The 17,302-nt window shown below is 44.6% G+C and overlaps 2 protein-coding genes across 2 annotated transcripts in view; one reads left to right on the top strand and one right to left on the bottom strand.

The window, feature by feature from the left end:
- The window catches only part of DPYSL2 (dihydropyrimidinase like 2), a 110,046-nt gene extending 100,503 nt beyond the window's left edge, over positions 1-9,543 (bottom strand). Inside the window, exon 1 of the mRNA XM_019714962.3 lies at positions 9,190-9,543. Coding sequence (XP_019570521.1) covers positions 9,190-9,543 — 354 coding nt within the window. The remainder of the gene's footprint in view (positions 1-9,189) is intronic.
- Positions 9,544-9,780: 237 nt separating this feature from the next.
- PNMA2 (PNMA family member 2) lies at positions 9,781-16,843 on the top strand. Its single transcript, XM_019714942.3, has 3 exons — positions 9,781-10,037; positions 12,750-12,878; positions 13,182-16,843. The coding sequence occupies exon 3, from the start codon at positions 13,681-13,683 to the stop codon at positions 14,773-14,775; it is 1,095 nt and encodes a 364-aa protein (XP_019570501.3). The 5' UTR covers positions 9,781-10,037; positions 12,750-12,878; positions 13,182-13,680; the 3' UTR covers positions 14,776-16,843.
- The last annotated feature ends 459 nt before the right edge of the window (positions 16,844-17,302 follow it).

Here is a 17,302-nt window from a genome sequence, read left to right as displayed (position 1 = left end):
ACAAAATTCAAAAAGATTTTAGAAGAAAAATATAATTAAATACTAATATTGAAAGGCAAAAAACAGAAAAGATGAATTAACTACATAAAATTTAAATTTGGATGCCAAAAAATGAAGGCTATAAAAAAATTAGATGCAAACTAGGAAAAAATGTGTTAATAAGTGACATTAAAATGGATACATTTTAACATATAATTTTTACCAATCAATGTTTAAAATATGAATACATCAAGAGGAAAATGGGCAAGAAGCAGGAAGTCAATGTCACCTATAAATTTGGGAAATACTGTAAGAACTATAAGACCCCGTGATGTCAGGAATGCTAAAAAGCAGTATTTCTCATTCATTTTTGACGAGAGAGTAAAGACTAGAAAAAAAACAACAACAACAAAATGCTATTAATGGTTATTTCTAGATAATAAGATTATCAATGATGTCTTTCTTAAAAATTTGCTTAGCAGTATAATCTACAATAAACATGGCACTTTGTCATGTTATCTCTAAAAAATGGGAAATAAAAATTGAATTCAATTAGTTTCTCTAACTAATTTTTCCTAAATTCAGCTTGTTAAGTCACAGCCCTCCTCAACACCATCCTGCCACTCCCAAATCACCGATTTGGTAAACAAATTTTCAAGTTCATTAAAATACACACACACACACACACACACACACACACACACACACACACACACACAAAGGGTGCCAAAAAAATGTGTACACATTTTAAGAAAGGAAAACTGTATTAAAATTGTAGTATTCAATACATACCAATAACAAAAGATGAACACAAGTCACGTTTGACTTCTGCAACTACAAGAGATGCTCAAAGTGGTTACCATCAGATACTTCTGATTACAGCGAACTACTGCTTGAGCAACGTTGACCAAAGTGCCCACTTGTATACGTTTTTTGGTACCCCTGATATATTACATTATATTATATTATATTATATTATATTATATTATATTATATTATATTATATTATATTATATTATATTATATTATATTATATTATATTATATTATATTTGTATAGTACCACATATATGTATACTACCACATATATATATGTACACACACACACACACACACACACACACACACACAAGAATTTTCTTTGTATGGTTGGATCACGAGATAGAAAGACCAAACTTAAGCAGTACACAAAACACTCAAGAATACTAACCTATTGCAAATGTTCTTCTTAATAAATTTCAAGGTTCCCATAAAACAATAGGATTTAGTTAGATGAATATCATTCTAGGAAATGAGGCCCTAGAACTTCTTTACTAGATTTCAGTTGATCCAGCAGTTCTGAGAACACCCAGGGATAATGTAACAACAAAAGCATAAGCAACAAAAGAAAATATAAATTGAACTTCGTCAAAATTAAAAACTTTTGGGAATCAAAGGGCACTATCAAGAAAGAGAATACACAGAACAGGGGGAGATATTTGCAAATCATGTATCTGATAAGGTGCTGGTATCTAGAATATATAAAGAACTCCTACAACTCAACAAGAAAAAGACAACTCAATTTTTAAAAATTGGCAAAGAACTTGAATAGATATTTATCCAAGGAAGATACACAAACAGCCAAGAACATGAAAGATGCTCAACATCATTAGTCATTAGGGAAACGCAAATCCAAACCACAATGAGACACCACTTCACATCCACTAGGATAGTTATAGTTTTTAAAAAGGGGAAAAGAACCAGTGTGGTGGAGAATGTGCAAAAATTGGAACCCTTGTACATTGTTGGCAAGAATGCAAAAAGGTGGTAAAATGGGAGAAAACAATTTGGCAGTTCCTCAAAAGGCTAAACAGAAATACCATGTTTCCCTGAAAATAAGACCTAGCTGGACCATCAGCTCTAATGCATCTTTTGGAGCAAAAATTAATATAAGACCCAGTGTTATGTTATGTTATGTTATGTTATGTTATGTTATGTTATGTTATGTTATGTTATGTTATGTTATACCAGGTCTTATAGTAAAATAAGACCAGGTCTTATATTAATTTTTGCTCTGAAAGACGCATTAGAGCTGATGGTCCAGCTAGGTCTTATTTTTGGGGAAACATGGTACCATGTGATCTAGCAATTCCCACCCTAGATATATACCTAACAGAACTGAAAACATATGTTTAAACAAAAACTTTTAAAAGAATGTTAACAGCAGTATTATTCATGATAGCCAAAAAGTGGAACCAACCCAAGTGTCCATCAAATGTTGACTAGATAAATAAATGCGCTATAATATATACAAACAATGACATATTGCTCAGCGATAAAAAGGAACGAAGGACTGACACATGCTACAATGTGGATGAACCTTGAAAACATCACAATAAATGAAAGAAGCCAGACCCAAAAGGCCACATATTGTATGATTCCATTTACGCAAAGTGTCCAGAAAAAGCAAATCTATGGAGACAGAAAGCAGATTCATGGCTGCCATAGGTGCGAGTAAGGGGATAATAAGAAATGATTGCTTAATGAATATGAGATTTCTTTTTGGAGTGATAAAAAAATGTCCTGGAAATAGGCAATAGTGATGGTTGCACAACATTATAAATGCTCTAAAGTCACTGAATTATAGACCACAATGAGAATTTTATGTTATGTAAATTTTACCCTAATTGAAAAAAAGAACAAAACCAGGGACATCACAGGTTTCCTTCAAAACCTTTAGTGGAAATTGGAGACAGAGCCTTACAGATCAAGGCCCAGCTTGATGACAGCCCCCGTTAGGTGATCACGCAGGAAACACAGCTAGCAAACAACAGGGCCAGACGACAAGCCAGGCTTCCCGTCTCCCAGCCCTGAGTTCTTTCTGTCAGAGAGCTAGCGAGCTGCCTCAGAATCAGAGCCGAGTCAAACTGTCTACACGTGTCTCAAAAGCAGACCCCAGCCACCTTCAAGACCACGTCTTTCCCCTTCAAACACTCTTTTTGTGCAGCTCTGGGCCTATGCTACCCATCAATCCAGCTCAAGTGTCCATCAGACCACCTGCCAATGCTCCTATTGGTGACTTGGTCATTGTTTGCTTGTCATTCATGATTTACATTAAGTGGAAAAATCACCTTGTCATCACATTGCTCTAATCTTTGAAAAACATGTCATTCATACTCTCAGAGTTGGCCTCTGTCCCAGCGATATTTGAAGACATCTCTTGTGTTTAAAAAAACTGATGGACAGACTACCCGCAGTTTAGGGCACGTTCATAAAGCAAATCAACAGTCCCTTTTGTAAATGGCTTCAAAGAATTCATTGAAAACAAACAAACAAACAAACAAACAAAAAACCACATAGGTACAGCAGCTTTTTGCAACAGTTAATTCTTTGGAGACGATATAAGAATAATTAATAGAGAAAGCAATTCAGTACATCACAGTGCTTAAGAGTCTCTTTAGTCACATAGACCCTGGGCTCCAATCCTGCCTCTGGCTTTTCATTAGCAAGTTGCTTTGCAAGTTTCTTTCACCTTTAGATATCTCTGTTGCAAAATAAGGATAACAGTAGTACCTGCCTAATAGAGTTGTCTTAGCATTAATAAGATGGCACAAATAAAGCATGTAGCTCAGGGCCTACCCCATAGAACATATGAAGTTTAATGGGATATGAAATACTTGGCCACAAAACTAAATTGTACGTTTACATTCACTATCTCCGGCAGTGGAACAGAGCCACAGAATGCAGTATTGCAAGAAATATGGGACTGAATCAAGAAACATTGGTTCAAATCCTAGCTCATATACCTACTAAATAGCAAGACCTTAGGATAAGTCAGTAAATATCACCAGGACCCTGTCTTTATTCACACAAAGGGAATAATGCCTCTATCAGAAAGTGCTGGGACAAGCTTTAAAATAATATATTCTGAACACTCTAAAATAGACATACATTCTTGAGTTATATAATGCTACATAAATCACAAGGTTTCAGTGCTATAGGCCTGCGGTGGGACCGGGCGGTGACAGGCCTCTGTCCCACTCCTGGGACTGTCACCTGAGTTGCATGGGATGAAGAAGTGTTTTGCTGGGCATCACTTTCTCCACCTTTAGAATGAGGTGATTAAACAATCATGAGGTCTCTTGCAAGCTCTGACATTCAGTGGTAGTACACATTGGAATCCATGATCAATTCTGACTCTCTCTTTTTCTCAAGGAAGTAGACAGGGACACTGGGACCAAAGAACCCATCAGAATACCTGGCTTGTCTTTATCACTGGTAGGAAACCGTCCAGCCCTATCTGGATTTCCACAGCCCACAAGTTCATGAACTATGCAACATTGGAGAGGTCATAGCCAGATGTTGTCACTGGAGGTTCCATGACAGCAATTCTTCTCTCCACCCTTAAGCTACAAGAGAGAAAGATTGTAGAAGCTGTTTAGCTGGAGGGAGTTTTCTTCTACTCAGCCTTGGGTCCCAGGTGGATGGGGAAGGTCTATCTCATCCCAAATGTAACACTTCTTACTTCCTCTGACAATTAATTCATTGCAGGTCTATTAATTGAGCAACAACTTTTCAATATCAATGACTCATTAAAATTTACTAACTATGGGAATATTATTCAACCTTAAAAAAGGAAGAAATCCGATCAAATATATGGTGATGGAAGGAGAACTGACTCTGGGTGGTGAACACACAATGGAATTTATAGATGATGTAATACAGAATTGTACACCTGAAATCTATGTAATTTTACTAACAATTGTCACCCCAATAAATTGGAAAAAAAAAAGGAAGAAATCCTGCTGTGGATGAACCTTAAGGACATTATGCTAAGTGAAATAAACCAGTCACAAAAAGACAAACACTATATGATTCCATTTATATGAGGTTACCTAGAGTAGTCAGATTCACAGAGACAAAGTAGAATGGTGGTTGCCAGGGGCTGGGGGAAGAGGATATGGGGAGTTATTGTATAATGGGCACAGAATTTCAGTTTTGCAAAACGGAAAAGTTCTGGAGATGGGTTGCTAAACAATATGAGTATATTTCACACTACTGAATTGTACACTTAAAAATAGTTAAAATGTTAAATTTTATGTTATGTGTATTTTACCACAATTAGATGGGTTTTTTTTAATTTCACTAATTATATGATTAGTCAAAAAATCATCTAGGAAATCAAGAACAACCAACAATTACGGATTATTACCATTTCCTTCTCCTACCCAAGCCCCTCTCTCCCTTTGAATGCAGATGGGTCTTAGGTATATTGGAATCCTGAACCATAAATGTTCATATTTGTGTCTCCTCTTTCGAAACAATGTGGCCTCTAAAGTATCAAATTAATGCCCTTGTTCTAGGCTCCCAGCCAAATCTCTACCACACATCCTGCTAACTAGGCATTCATTTTGTTGAACAGGCTAATCTATTATCAAACACGTATCTCTGGGGACAACTTGTGTATCAGTCATTCACAGAAGCGATGGATGCCGTGAATCATTGGGATTTCTCTCTAGCTAAGATTAACACAAGGAAGGGATTTTGAATGAGAGTAGGGAGGGCAAAAGGGAAGAGAGTGATTTCAGAACTCGTTGCTTTTGGAGGAAGAAAGCTCTAGAAGGGGCATCACCATCACAAAGGGGCAAGGGTAGCATTAAACATTAAGAGGGCAGCAGAGTCCCTGGGTACCCAGGGCTGAGAGACCATCAACATGGGGAGAAGGGATGGAGACATAGAATGGAAAGGCATGTCAGAAAGCGTTTTACAGACTTGGTGATTTTGTCAAGTTCAGCAGCACTCTCATGTAGTTCCCTGACTGGCACCTGCCCCCAGAGAAATGGAGAATCAGTCCCCTGCCACCCTAGTCTGTGCAGGCTGTTTGCTGCTGGGAAAAGGGCCTGGGAGCCCCATTGGGAGGGATGCTCATGATCCAGTTTCCCTAGTGGAACAGCTGGTTCTGGCTAACATGTGTCTGAGGTAGAATGGAGGGAATTCTTAGGTGGAAGGGAGGAGGCTGAGGGACCCCTGGGCACTAGCAGGAAAGAATACAGCCAACAGTAGTGTCCTTCTGCTCTCTATTGCAAGAGGCTCAGAGTTCCTAACAGGTGGTCACCAATTTAATCTCACTGCAGCCCAAGATGGACTTCCCCCAAGGAGACAAAGGGAAGAGAGTAATGAGATAGAAACTTTCCTCATTTGCACTCATGGCACTGGCTCTTCCTTTCACCAAAACCTAACATTCCAGCCCAAGCCACACCGAGTGCTTTCTGGTGCTGACTTGTTGACATTTGCATGCTGGGATACATGCAACTCAACTTCCCCTAGTCTCCCATAAGCCATGTGGCATCCGGGTTAAGGAGGCGTGTTCCCTCCCTTCCCACCACCTTACTAGAGGAACAGCAGAACTCCTAGTGTGGCAGGTGGTCAAAGCCCCTCTGCATGCATTAATGACACCTATAAACACAGATTTAGGGGAGGAGGAAAGATGTGAGATCCACTCACTCTAGTGTGTTCCCCCACCTCTCTATGTGCCAGGGCTTCAGATAAAAACGTACTGAGATATTGGCAGTCACCCTACTCATTAGCTGAAAACTACTGTTTCCGCGAAAATAAGACCTAGTTGAATCATCAGCTCTAATGCATCTTTTGAAGCAAAAATTAATATAAGACCCGGTCTTATTTTACTATAATATAAGACCGGGTCTTATCTAACATAATATAAGACCGGGTCTTATATTGATTTTTGCTCCAAACGACGCATTAGAGTTGATTGCCCAGCTAGGTCTTATTTTTGGGGAAACAAGGTAAGTAATGGCTACTTGATTCAGTCAAAATGGTGGGCCCAACTGTACTTTTGGAAATCACCATTGTTACACACACACACACACACACACACACACACACACACGTCTTTTGTGTCTTGAATAGACACGAAATATTCAAACACTGTTAAGTACTGATACTGGTAAATAGTCACGAATGAAACAAATCCCAAAGGAACAGCCCTTACATGACAAGGCAAGATTGAAAATGAAAATTCAGGGAAGGCGGCAGAAAGACCAAGCCAGAATCACCCTCTGCTACTAATAACCAGGCACTGAAGCAACTTTGGGTTTCCAGAGGCTAAAACTGCCTAGGGTTTGGTTTCCTCTTCAAATCTCCCTCTCCATGTGCTCTAGCATTCCTATTAAATTTAGAAAGTGTTCAAACAAGTAACTCTGATGATCAAATATTTGAACTTCTAAATGCATAGAAAAAGAGATGTGTGATTCAACCCAGTGAAACTTTGCCTTTCAAATCTGAGTTTTAATTCACTGCCATCATTATCAAGGAGACCACTGTCAGCCTGCACCCCTGGAGCGGCCATTTTAAAAAATGATCTCTTCCTTATCTCGAGGCATTTTCCTGCTCCCTATAGGACATTAGAATTTTCAGCACACCTTGTTTCAGATGAGGACACTCACACAAACATTCTGCTGTTCATGCTATAATGATCATGGTTTGGCCCTCACCCAGTGTGTTCACGTAGGAAAGCATTTCACACTCACTCAGCTTTCGTTTTAAGTTACATCACTACAAACTTTTACTTCAGTTGTCTGATCACTTGGTACAAAGTAACTTTTCTGGATTAAGTTCTTCTGGCTGACTGATAGTGAACTATGGATATCCGGTAACCCCCTCCCCCATATGAATAAATCAGAGCACAGGGCTGGGAGAGAAGGAATCAAGTCATTAGTTGCCCCCTTTTGAAAATGACAGCAGATGGTTTATCTTTCCTAGAATTGGTCCAACAAAAGTGAAAAGCTGCAAAATTCTATGCCACATCAGGAAAGAGTAACATGGTTGTGCCATTAGCACCAACTCTTCATTGTTCTCTGATGTGTTCATTATAAGCACAGTGTCTGAAGCCCAGCCAAATAAATGCTTGTGGAATCACTTAGTGAATATGTATAGGCCACTCCCAACTACTCTGAAAGCCCCGTAAGAAGAAATCACCTTGAACTTTTTATATATAGCTAACTTTCCCCTGTCCCACAAGGCAAGGCACGCAATAAGTATTCAATAAATAATCAATCATTGACTGATTTGTCATTTTCACCAATGGGCCTGGGAAAGAAACAGCAAACAAATGTTGAAACACTTCACACTGTAATTTATCAGTTGAGGAATTAAGGCTCTGGGGGGGGGGGCTGGGGGGAATGCACAAGTATGAAGGTCACCCTGATAAAGAAAAAAAACAAACTGTGGTGTGAGAAGACGACTGCCCTTCAAATGCACGCTGTTATTCGCCAGAGATGACGAACATTTTCTAAAATCAAGGTTTACCAAATTGGTCTTCTTTGTTCCCCCATTAACACAGTATGGAGGGTGCCAATCCATCTTTGACACTGGATCCAAAATGTGAAGGTTTTTTTCCCCTTTTCTTTTCACTCTTTGAACATAATCCACTTGTTCCCTATCCCCAAAGCGCCTCCCACATAGGGCGGGTTGGGGGGATCGTGCTGGGAAGCCCTTGCTGAAATACTTAGCGGAACTTTGTTCTCCACATGGGCTATTTAGGAGCGTCTGGGTTTCTTCGGAGGGACTCCACCGCCTGCCTCGTTCTTCTCACGCGGCACACTGGAGTCAGGGCGATGAGATTCTCCAGGGCGGTCCGGGAGGCGCTGACCATGGTCCTGGCCTCCAGCTCAGGACGCGAGCGCGGAAGGCAAGGAAGGAGGTGCTGTAGGAGAGCGCGCAGGGCGCGGCGGGGAGCAGCCGTCGAAGCCCCCGCCCCTCCTGACCCCCAGGGAGCCCCTCGGCCTTCATGCGAACCCTCCACTGAACGCCCAGAGCTGCATCCAAAAAAGGGTGGGGCACCCAGCCACAGCTGCGATCGGAAGCCGCCCGGGAGGATTTAAGAAGAATGGAACCGCGGCCCATCCCCATCCCCCACCTTGCGACCCCCAAGCCGAGGATCGGCCGAACCTTTACCATCACCACCCATCAGGCCCAGGAAAGCGCGGGCAGCCTTTGTGGGCGCACGGCTGCCACAGCCAAGCCCGCGCCTCTCCGTACCTTTCGCGGAGAAGGGGCGGGTTGGGTGGGGTGCGTGTACATATGCAGGGAGGGGCAGGACGGTGGGCACGCTGGGATGCTCGGTTCTCCACCGAGCTGTAAGGGGGGCGACGGAAGGGCGATCTCTGCGCCGGGTCCTCCGTCTCAAACACCCCCACCACCCAATACCAACCTGGTCGTAGATGTTCTGCAGGGCTTCCTTGCCCGAGGCCCGCCGGATCTCCACCTTCCGGCCGGATTCAACAGATGGCTCCCCACCCGCGCGCCGGCCCTGCCGGGAGTACGGTGGCTGCGGGTCGGGGCCCAAGTGGGCGACGTCCCGTTGCTGAGCCACCACCTGCCCCGAGCCCCGGCCCACTGACAGTGAGTCGAAGTCGATGGTCTTGTTCTCCGAGGACCCTTCTACCGGGCAAAACATGCCACAGAATTTCTGCCGGGGCTTGGGGCTGCCTGAACCCAGGTTTTTAAAAAAGGCAGGGACCTCTTCGTCCTCTGCCGCCTTCCCGGATTGCTTCCTCTCGGCCATGGCGCGGGGGGCTCGGGGAGGGTCCTCTGCGTCCGCCCGTCCGTCTGCGATCCCTAAGTCTGCCTCTCTGTGCAGAAGCCTCTGCAGCGGCTGCCGCTCTCTGCCTACCGCAAGGTGCACAGAAAGGAAGGAGGGCTGGTGAGCGGGCGACCCTCCCTCCCGGTCCCTCCCCCTGACCCCTCTTTTTCCCCTCCCTGCCCACGCCCCCCGCCGCCACGCGAGCTCCCGCAAGCTGCAAAGTTGGGTCTGGGAGCGCAGCCGCTGCGGCAGCGGGAGTGACAGGCTGCCGGTTCCCGGCAGCTGCAGGCGGAGGGAGGTACAGGCGGGGCGCGGCGGGGGCGGGGCGAGGCGCTGGGCGCTCCGGACCCGAGCTGAGCGCGTGGGAGGGGGGGAGGGTTGCGCCGCCCAGAGCCCCGCGCTCCGGAAGTGAAGCTGCCAGACCACCGGCTAATGGATGCGGAGTGGAGGGCCCACTAACAGCTCTCGGCTCCAGGGTGAGTATGGGATAGGCACGCTGGGCGAAGACCCGAGGGCGCAGCCAGCCCCTGGTCCCCGCGCCCTTCTCTCCTACCTATGCTACCCAGGCGCCTCTCCCCCACCGCATTGCGGAGGTAAACGGGGGGCTAGGGCCCTTTATGGGGAGGGCTCCCTCCTCTTATCTCGGGCATGAGCTGATGGATGAGGAAAGGGAAACAAACTGGCTGGCGACAAGACACCGGGGCAGAAGGGAAGAGGCCGCAGTGAGGATGGGGAGGGAATGGCGCAGGCCGTGCGGAGAGGTGGGGGCCATGTTCCGATGCGCAAGACACCAAAGCTTCAGTCTACCGACGGGCTTTGGAGGGCTGTTAGGGGCAGAGTGAAACGAGAAGGTTCTCACTCAGTGCATCCACAATTGTGGAGGGCGCACAGCGCGGCAGGGAGAAATGCAGAGGCGGAGCAAATGGTGGTGGATCTGGGGTATAAAGAGACATAGGTCTGTGTGCTTGCGAGTGTAGCCAAAAATACAGTGCAAATTCCGGCCCAGCACAACTAATACATAGAGAGGGTGCCTGAGGGCGCCACGTACCGTAATTGCGCCACTGCGCCAAGAAGTGCCCAGGAGAATGTTCTGATTTGGTATCTTATGCCCCCACCCTCAAAGGGAGGGAAAGGCACAGATTACAACCCACTCCCCAAATCTCCAGCCCTTACCTGTCTGCCTCCCCTGTACCCTCGCCCCTGTTGCGCACTGCGCCAGAGCCGCGTGCGGGGGTGGGGGTGGGGTGGGGGGCATATGTGCCCGCGCGAGTCCAGTGTGAGGTAAGAGATGGGGCTGTGATTGAACGCTTTGAATTGTATGAGGCCAAGCAGGGAAACGGTGTGTGGAGATGTGGTTGTGTATGTGCGGGTAGACCAGGCACAGCTACCCGGTTGGTGGATATCCAGAGAGCATTTTGATATGTGCCAACACCGTCACTGAGCGCGCTTCATTGCTCACTCCCATCCCCACGTACTTTTCTTGTATCAATCTTTGCCTCTGGTCGATTACAGCCCCGCCCCTTTTACTACAGTGGCAATATCCTGCAAAGATGATGCCCATCCTTTGGTGGTTCGAGAGAGAAGTCTGGGCATGCTCAGTAACGAGGGTGGGTTTGGGCTAAAAGAGGCTGTTTGCCGCGCCGGCAAGTGTGACCAAGGATTCTGTCCCATTGTCAGCGCTTGCCCTTATTAGGATTAGATGTGGATACTCTCCCTCAACCCAAATGTGAGGGATAGTTTGGTGAATGGAGTTAAATTTGGAGGACCATCAGTCACAGTTTGAGGAATAGCTCACCATGATAGGTGGGAAGGATTCTCCTGATGAGAAGGGGAGGAGGAAGGAGAGCGATACACGTGTAGGGGGTTGAGAGACCCACAGGTGGACATTCAGACTCAGCACCAGATGTGCTTCTAATTTGAATAAAGTGCTTTCATACGAATTACATCATTTCCTACTCACAGCAGCCTGTGAGATGCGTGCTTTTCCATTACTACTTTCCAGGGTAGGAAACAGATTTAGAGAGATTGAGACGCTTTGCCTAAGGTTACTAATTAAATGATCCAACAATTCCAGTGGGGGTCTTCCACCTGAAAGTATAGTCCCTTTTCCAACTTATCCTTATGTTAGAAAATACAAGATTTTTCACATTTTTTCCATATCCAAATATTTCCTTCCGTGGACTTACTGTGTATCAAAATCGGTGGTTCAATTGCCATCTTTTTATTTGACAGTTAACCTTGCAGGTAGGGACTGCATTTGGAGGAAGAAGCCATGGCAATTATTCCATAGACCTTGGAAATGTTTCTTCCTGCACATTTGATGCCTTTTTACATCTCATGTTTCCTCTAAATACTACAACGTGGGAGGAAGGTCACCCCCACATTGAAAGGGAAAGGGAGGCATGGAGAAGTCACTGGGCTCAGATCCATGGGGCTGCTGGGCCAGGGCATTATCCAGCATTTTGCCCTTCTGAACCTTGGGCACACTCCATGCCGTCAGCACCTTCCAGAAGGACTGAGGAAATGTGCCTGTAGCAGGAACAGCTGCCACTATGGCAATAGGTTGGCATCTGTGGCCTATGCACCTCACTCGGCTTGATGGAGATTTTCAGGCCTAAGGAAGAATGATCATGGCCCCTTAACACGCTCTCTACAACAGAACTGGGAGACTCTAGGAACTCTTCCCTTTTTACATGACATTACCCAATCTCCACTGGCTTGCTATAGATATGCTCTGTCTTTTCCTTTTTCCTCAAATGATCCATTCAAGTTCAAATGCTACAACAATAATGTCTTGTTAGTAACTTAACATTCATAGCAAAAGAAACACCTACTTGTGCATTTGCCAAGCCTGACCAGACATAACAAAAGAGCATGATTCATAATCCAAGTTTAACTTATTTGGCCCTGAGATTTTCAAAAATTATTCAACGTATATTAAATTCTTACACCTATAGTATTACATTAAAGTATATTATATAAGTTATATTGTTATACTGACATTAATTGGTTTTAAGTGTTCGAGTGATTTCTAATTGGACTTTTTTCATCAAAGAACTGAAGCAACTATATTGTTTAGTAGATTGAATTGTGAAGGATAGTCAGATTTTTTAATAAACTCGCTGACAGTCTTCATCATTGGATATTATCAAACCATAAAATACACCATTATTATTTATGTGCAACAGGGCAGCTTGGCTTGGCCAGAGCTAAGAAGGATCCAGACACACCATTGTATGGAGTTGGGTGACATCTTCATGTAGGAGAAGCTGAATAAATAAGATCAACTCTCATGGAACATTGGAACACATAAACAGGTATCCAGCCACGTCTCCTCATATAATTCTTACCGTGGGAAGGATCTTGAATCCTGGCCATAAGTGGGCTCAGACATTAATTGGTGTGTCTGATGAGTATATTGTGGGGAAGCCAGATGGCAGGAGGGTCCCCAAGAGGGAAAAAAAAATCACTAGGAGCAAAGAAGAGATCTGACAGAGTGGGACAGCACACATACCATGTGAGGCAGAACCTTCGTCTGTCTTCACTTCCATCCACAACTAGAGTGTGGATGCTTCCTGGGAAGGAGAGGGCTGTGTGGTAACTGACCGTTGTTTCACTAGGAGTCCAAGCCACTCTGCTGTGAGACTTCTCTCCAGGAGTTCTGGGTGCCACGGCAGAGGCGTTTCCCCACTGACTAGAGAGAAGTGAGGCGGCAGAAACCCGGAGAGTGTGAAAGCAGTTCTCGCCTTTCTCCACTGGTCAGAGAGGGTCAACACCACCACGTGGCTGCTGGCATCCAGGAGAGAAACAGCACCCATGGGACTGCAGAGCCACAGACAATGGCGCTGTCATAACTGAGACACTAACCACACACCTTGGGTCTGTTCCAGAGACATAACTGGAAGTGCTGAGTGCTTGCCACTGGACAAGTAAGGGGTTTACTGGTCCGTCCAGAAGACTTTGAGACTGATGTTGGAGTGACCTGACCTGGACCCGTTCACTGGTGGGTTCAAGGTTCAGGAGCCCATTTAAAGGATACTTTAAATCCTAAGGCAGTGCCTACCTACGCCACAAACGAATTGGTATCCGTAGAGTTAGAGCAAATAAATCCTCGTGAAGATGGCACTGGCGCTGTTGGAGGACTGGTGCCGGATAATGAGTGTGGATGATCAGAAATCATTGATGGTCACGGGCATACCGGTGGAATGTGACGAGACGGAGATTCAGGAGGTTCTCCAGGAGACTTTCAAGTCTCTGGGCAGGTATAGACTGCTCGGCAAAATATTCAGGAAGCAAGAGAATGCAAATGCTGTCTTGTTAGAGCTCGTAGAGGACACTGATGTCTCAGTGATCCCCAGTGAGGTTCAGGGGAAGGGGGGCGTCTGGAAAGTGGTCTTTAAAACCCCTAACCAGGACACTGAATTTCTTGAAAGACTGAACCTCTTTCTAGAAAAAGAGGGGCAGACAGTCTCAGGTATGTTCCGAGCACTTGGACATGAGGGTGTATCTCCAGCCTCAGTGCCCTGCGTGTCACCGGAGTTACTGGCCCATTTGTTGGGACAGGCAATCGCACATGCCCCTCAGCCCCTGCTCCCCATGAGATACCGGAAGCTGAGAGTGTTCTCGGGGAGCGCTGTGCCCGCCCCAGAGGAAGAGCCCTTTGAAATCTGGTTGGAACAGGCTATGGAGATAGTCAAAGAGTGGCCCGTAACAGAGGCAGAAAAGAAAAGGTGGTTGATGGAAAGCCTGCGTGGCCCCGCCCTGGACCTCATGCATATAGTGCAGGCAGACAATCCTTCCATAAGCGTGGAAGAGTGTCTGGAGGCGTTTAAGCAAGTGTTTGGAAGCCTGGAGAGCCGCAGGACCTCACAGGTGAAATACCTGAAGACCTATCAGGAGGAAGGAGAGAAAGTCTCCGCCTACGTGTTGCGGTTAGAGACCCTGCTCCGGAGGGCTGTGGAGAAACGGGCCATCCCCAGGAATATCGCAGATCAGGTCCGCTTAGAGCAGGTCATGGCTGGGGCGAGCCTCAGTGAGATCCTGTGGTGCAGGCTTAGGGAGCTGAAAGATCAGGGACCGCCCCCGAGCTTCCTTGAGTTAATGAAGGTGATCCGAGAAGAGGAGGAGGAAGAGGCCTCTTTTGAAAATGAGAATATTGAAGAGGCGGATGAAGGGGATGGCTATGGCCCCTGGGAAAACGAGGCAGATGACTAAAAGCCAACTCAGGGCGGGACCTACAGCCTGTGGGCCTGGGGGTATTCACTTTACCGGGCTAAGACCTTTCCCGTGTTATTTCCTTGAATGAATGCAATTGAAATCAAGGCATTCGAGCCAGGTCGTGATCCTCCTTTCTAAGAAAAAAATTACTGAGAGTTTCTTGGACCCTACATAGATCACCAATAAACAGACGATTTAATTCCAAATATGACATAGGAAGGCTAAAGGAAACTTCAGGGTTCCTTTAAACATCCCCAGATAAACCAAAATGTACCCAGACCGTAGAAGAAAGAGTTGACGTGAGAAAAAGAATCTTTCGTTCCTCTATCTAAAAAGATCTAAGTTTTTTGACTTGTCAGGTGTTTTCCTTTTACAAAGCAGCAAACTCTGTGTCCAGAGCAGGGTGAGGCACTGTTTGAGGAGGTAACAGGCATATACCTATGTGGCCGAGCTCTCAGGAAGTGACAGTCTCGTTGAGGACACGGTCTCCACACGTAGAAGCTAAATAAGCTTATGTGTAAATCCAAGGCCAGTGGAAGCCAGCAGAAGTGTGACTGTTAAATGAACACAACCATCTCCACCTTCAGGTTGCTTCCTCTCCTTCCTTGGAAAGTGCTCCTCCCTCTTCTCTGCTAGGTGTCAGAGACACAGTTCTAGGCGCTGCCTTATGCCCTGCTTTCAAGAGGTTCCCAGTGAGAGAGGCATCGTCAAGAAAGGGCAGGCGTTACTGGAGGGCATGCTGGAGAGTTAGGATTTAGTGAACAGGCCGCTCTGGGTAGAGAAGATTTTTAGTGGTGACAGAGGGCAAAGAGAAGAGGGGCTTCTATGTGCCTGGTGTTGTGCTCATGTCTCATTTAATGTGTACAGCAACCCCAAAGTGGTAGAATTTTGCTCTTTTTGAAAGAAACTGAAGCTCCAGTGGGTTAAGGTGTCTTCTCAATATCAACTTGCTAACAAGTGGCAAACCCAAGACAGGAGTCCATAACTCTCTGACTCTTGCTAATCTGCCCTACATCATGATCGTGGTTTCCAAGTTGTGCAGACATTTTTCAGCAGTTCCATCTTTAAAATGTATTTTAAGCCCTAAAGTCTAATAAGTAACAGGTGGACACAAGTGTGTTGGTATCCAAATTGTAACACCCAGCCATTCACCAGCCGACTCACTTTTATTTCCAGATGGACTCATTTTGTGCAGACCTTGGAAAAAAGGTTCCCTTGCAATGTCTGGGCACATATCTGAATTTATCTTAATGTTCATAGATTAGAGGAGCTAAACACCTCATGAGTGTTTAAATCAGGCCCATGCGTGTCCTGTGATGTAAAATGTACTGGTAGAGGATAAATGAGCACCATTCCGTGAAATGCTAGTTGATGTATCACATCCTGGTAGCTTGTGTGCACAACAAACAAGTTGCCTAACTTCTCCAAACATCACTTTCCTCATCAAAAAAATGGGAAGATAATAGACTAGAGCTGTTATGTAAGGATAATGCCTTGTGAGGACCTACCGTGGTGTCTGGAAGATAGAAAGTCCTCACTACATTGAGACTTATTATTATTTTCATGATGCTTATTGTCTGCTCAATGCATGCTCTCTTTATTGTTCTAACAGTTGTGCAGTAACTATGCAGTCTGTCGGTCAAGTTGTGATAACATTGCAGTAGAAACAGTTTTAGCTCTTATGGTAAGTCCGAATGCTTGTTGTCTATTATTTTGTGATAAGTATTCCAGCAATTGTGGACTATTCTTAGTGATTCAACTTTGAAACAATAAATTGTTCTTTCTGATCATGGATACTTTTAACTGAAGAATATCCTGAGATTGTAAGAAAAGCATTTTTTAAAAAGGTATCATTTGTGATCATTTATCTAAGTTATATATTTCAATACTGTTCAACCAAAGTGATACAGTTATCATCCAATACACCCTGATTTTGTATGTTTTTGTATTCATGAAAATGGCCTCCGTTTTCTCATTTATTGACAGCATATGAAGTAAAATGTTATCAATGTGAAGTTAAAAAATAAATACATGCTAATAAAATTCTGAGTATTTTTCTGTTTCATGCATTGTGGTTTTGTATAAACTATTGCTTGAAGAAGGAGTTTTATTACTAAAAGAAAAATTTGCATAGGTAATGTTAGAAAATCAATCCAAAGCCAAAAGGTCTTAAACTCTTCTAGACATAAAAACCGGATAGAAAAATGCTGCAATAAGAATACTTGGGCTTTGTCTCCAGGGATGAGTGAGGGCTCAGTCCACCCATCATTGATTTCTCTTTTAAAATACAAGAAATGACAGATGGAGGCCAGTTCCCTCAGAGGCCTCCAACTCATTTGCTTAGGCAAGTAAGTGTACAGTGAAATTCACCAGCCTCTGTTCTGCCAAGGGTGAAATGACCTAATGCTGAAATACTGCCTCTCTTGGATGGAGTCATTTTTTTACTGCATAGATGTATAGGGAGAAAATTCCTCTTGGCTTTGGCCCTCTTACAGTTGCTGCTTTTCCTCTTTTCTATAGTACA

This window comes from Rhinolophus sinicus, chromosome 15 (assembly GCF_057876585.1).
Source record: "Rhinolophus sinicus isolate RSI-liver-muscle chromosome 15, RSI-T2T, whole genome shotgun sequence".
In the NCBI taxonomy this organism is placed as follows: domain Eukaryota; kingdom Metazoa; phylum Chordata; class Mammalia; order Chiroptera; family Rhinolophidae; genus Rhinolophus; species Rhinolophus sinicus.
This window is presented reverse-complemented; position numbering and strand designations above follow the sequence as displayed.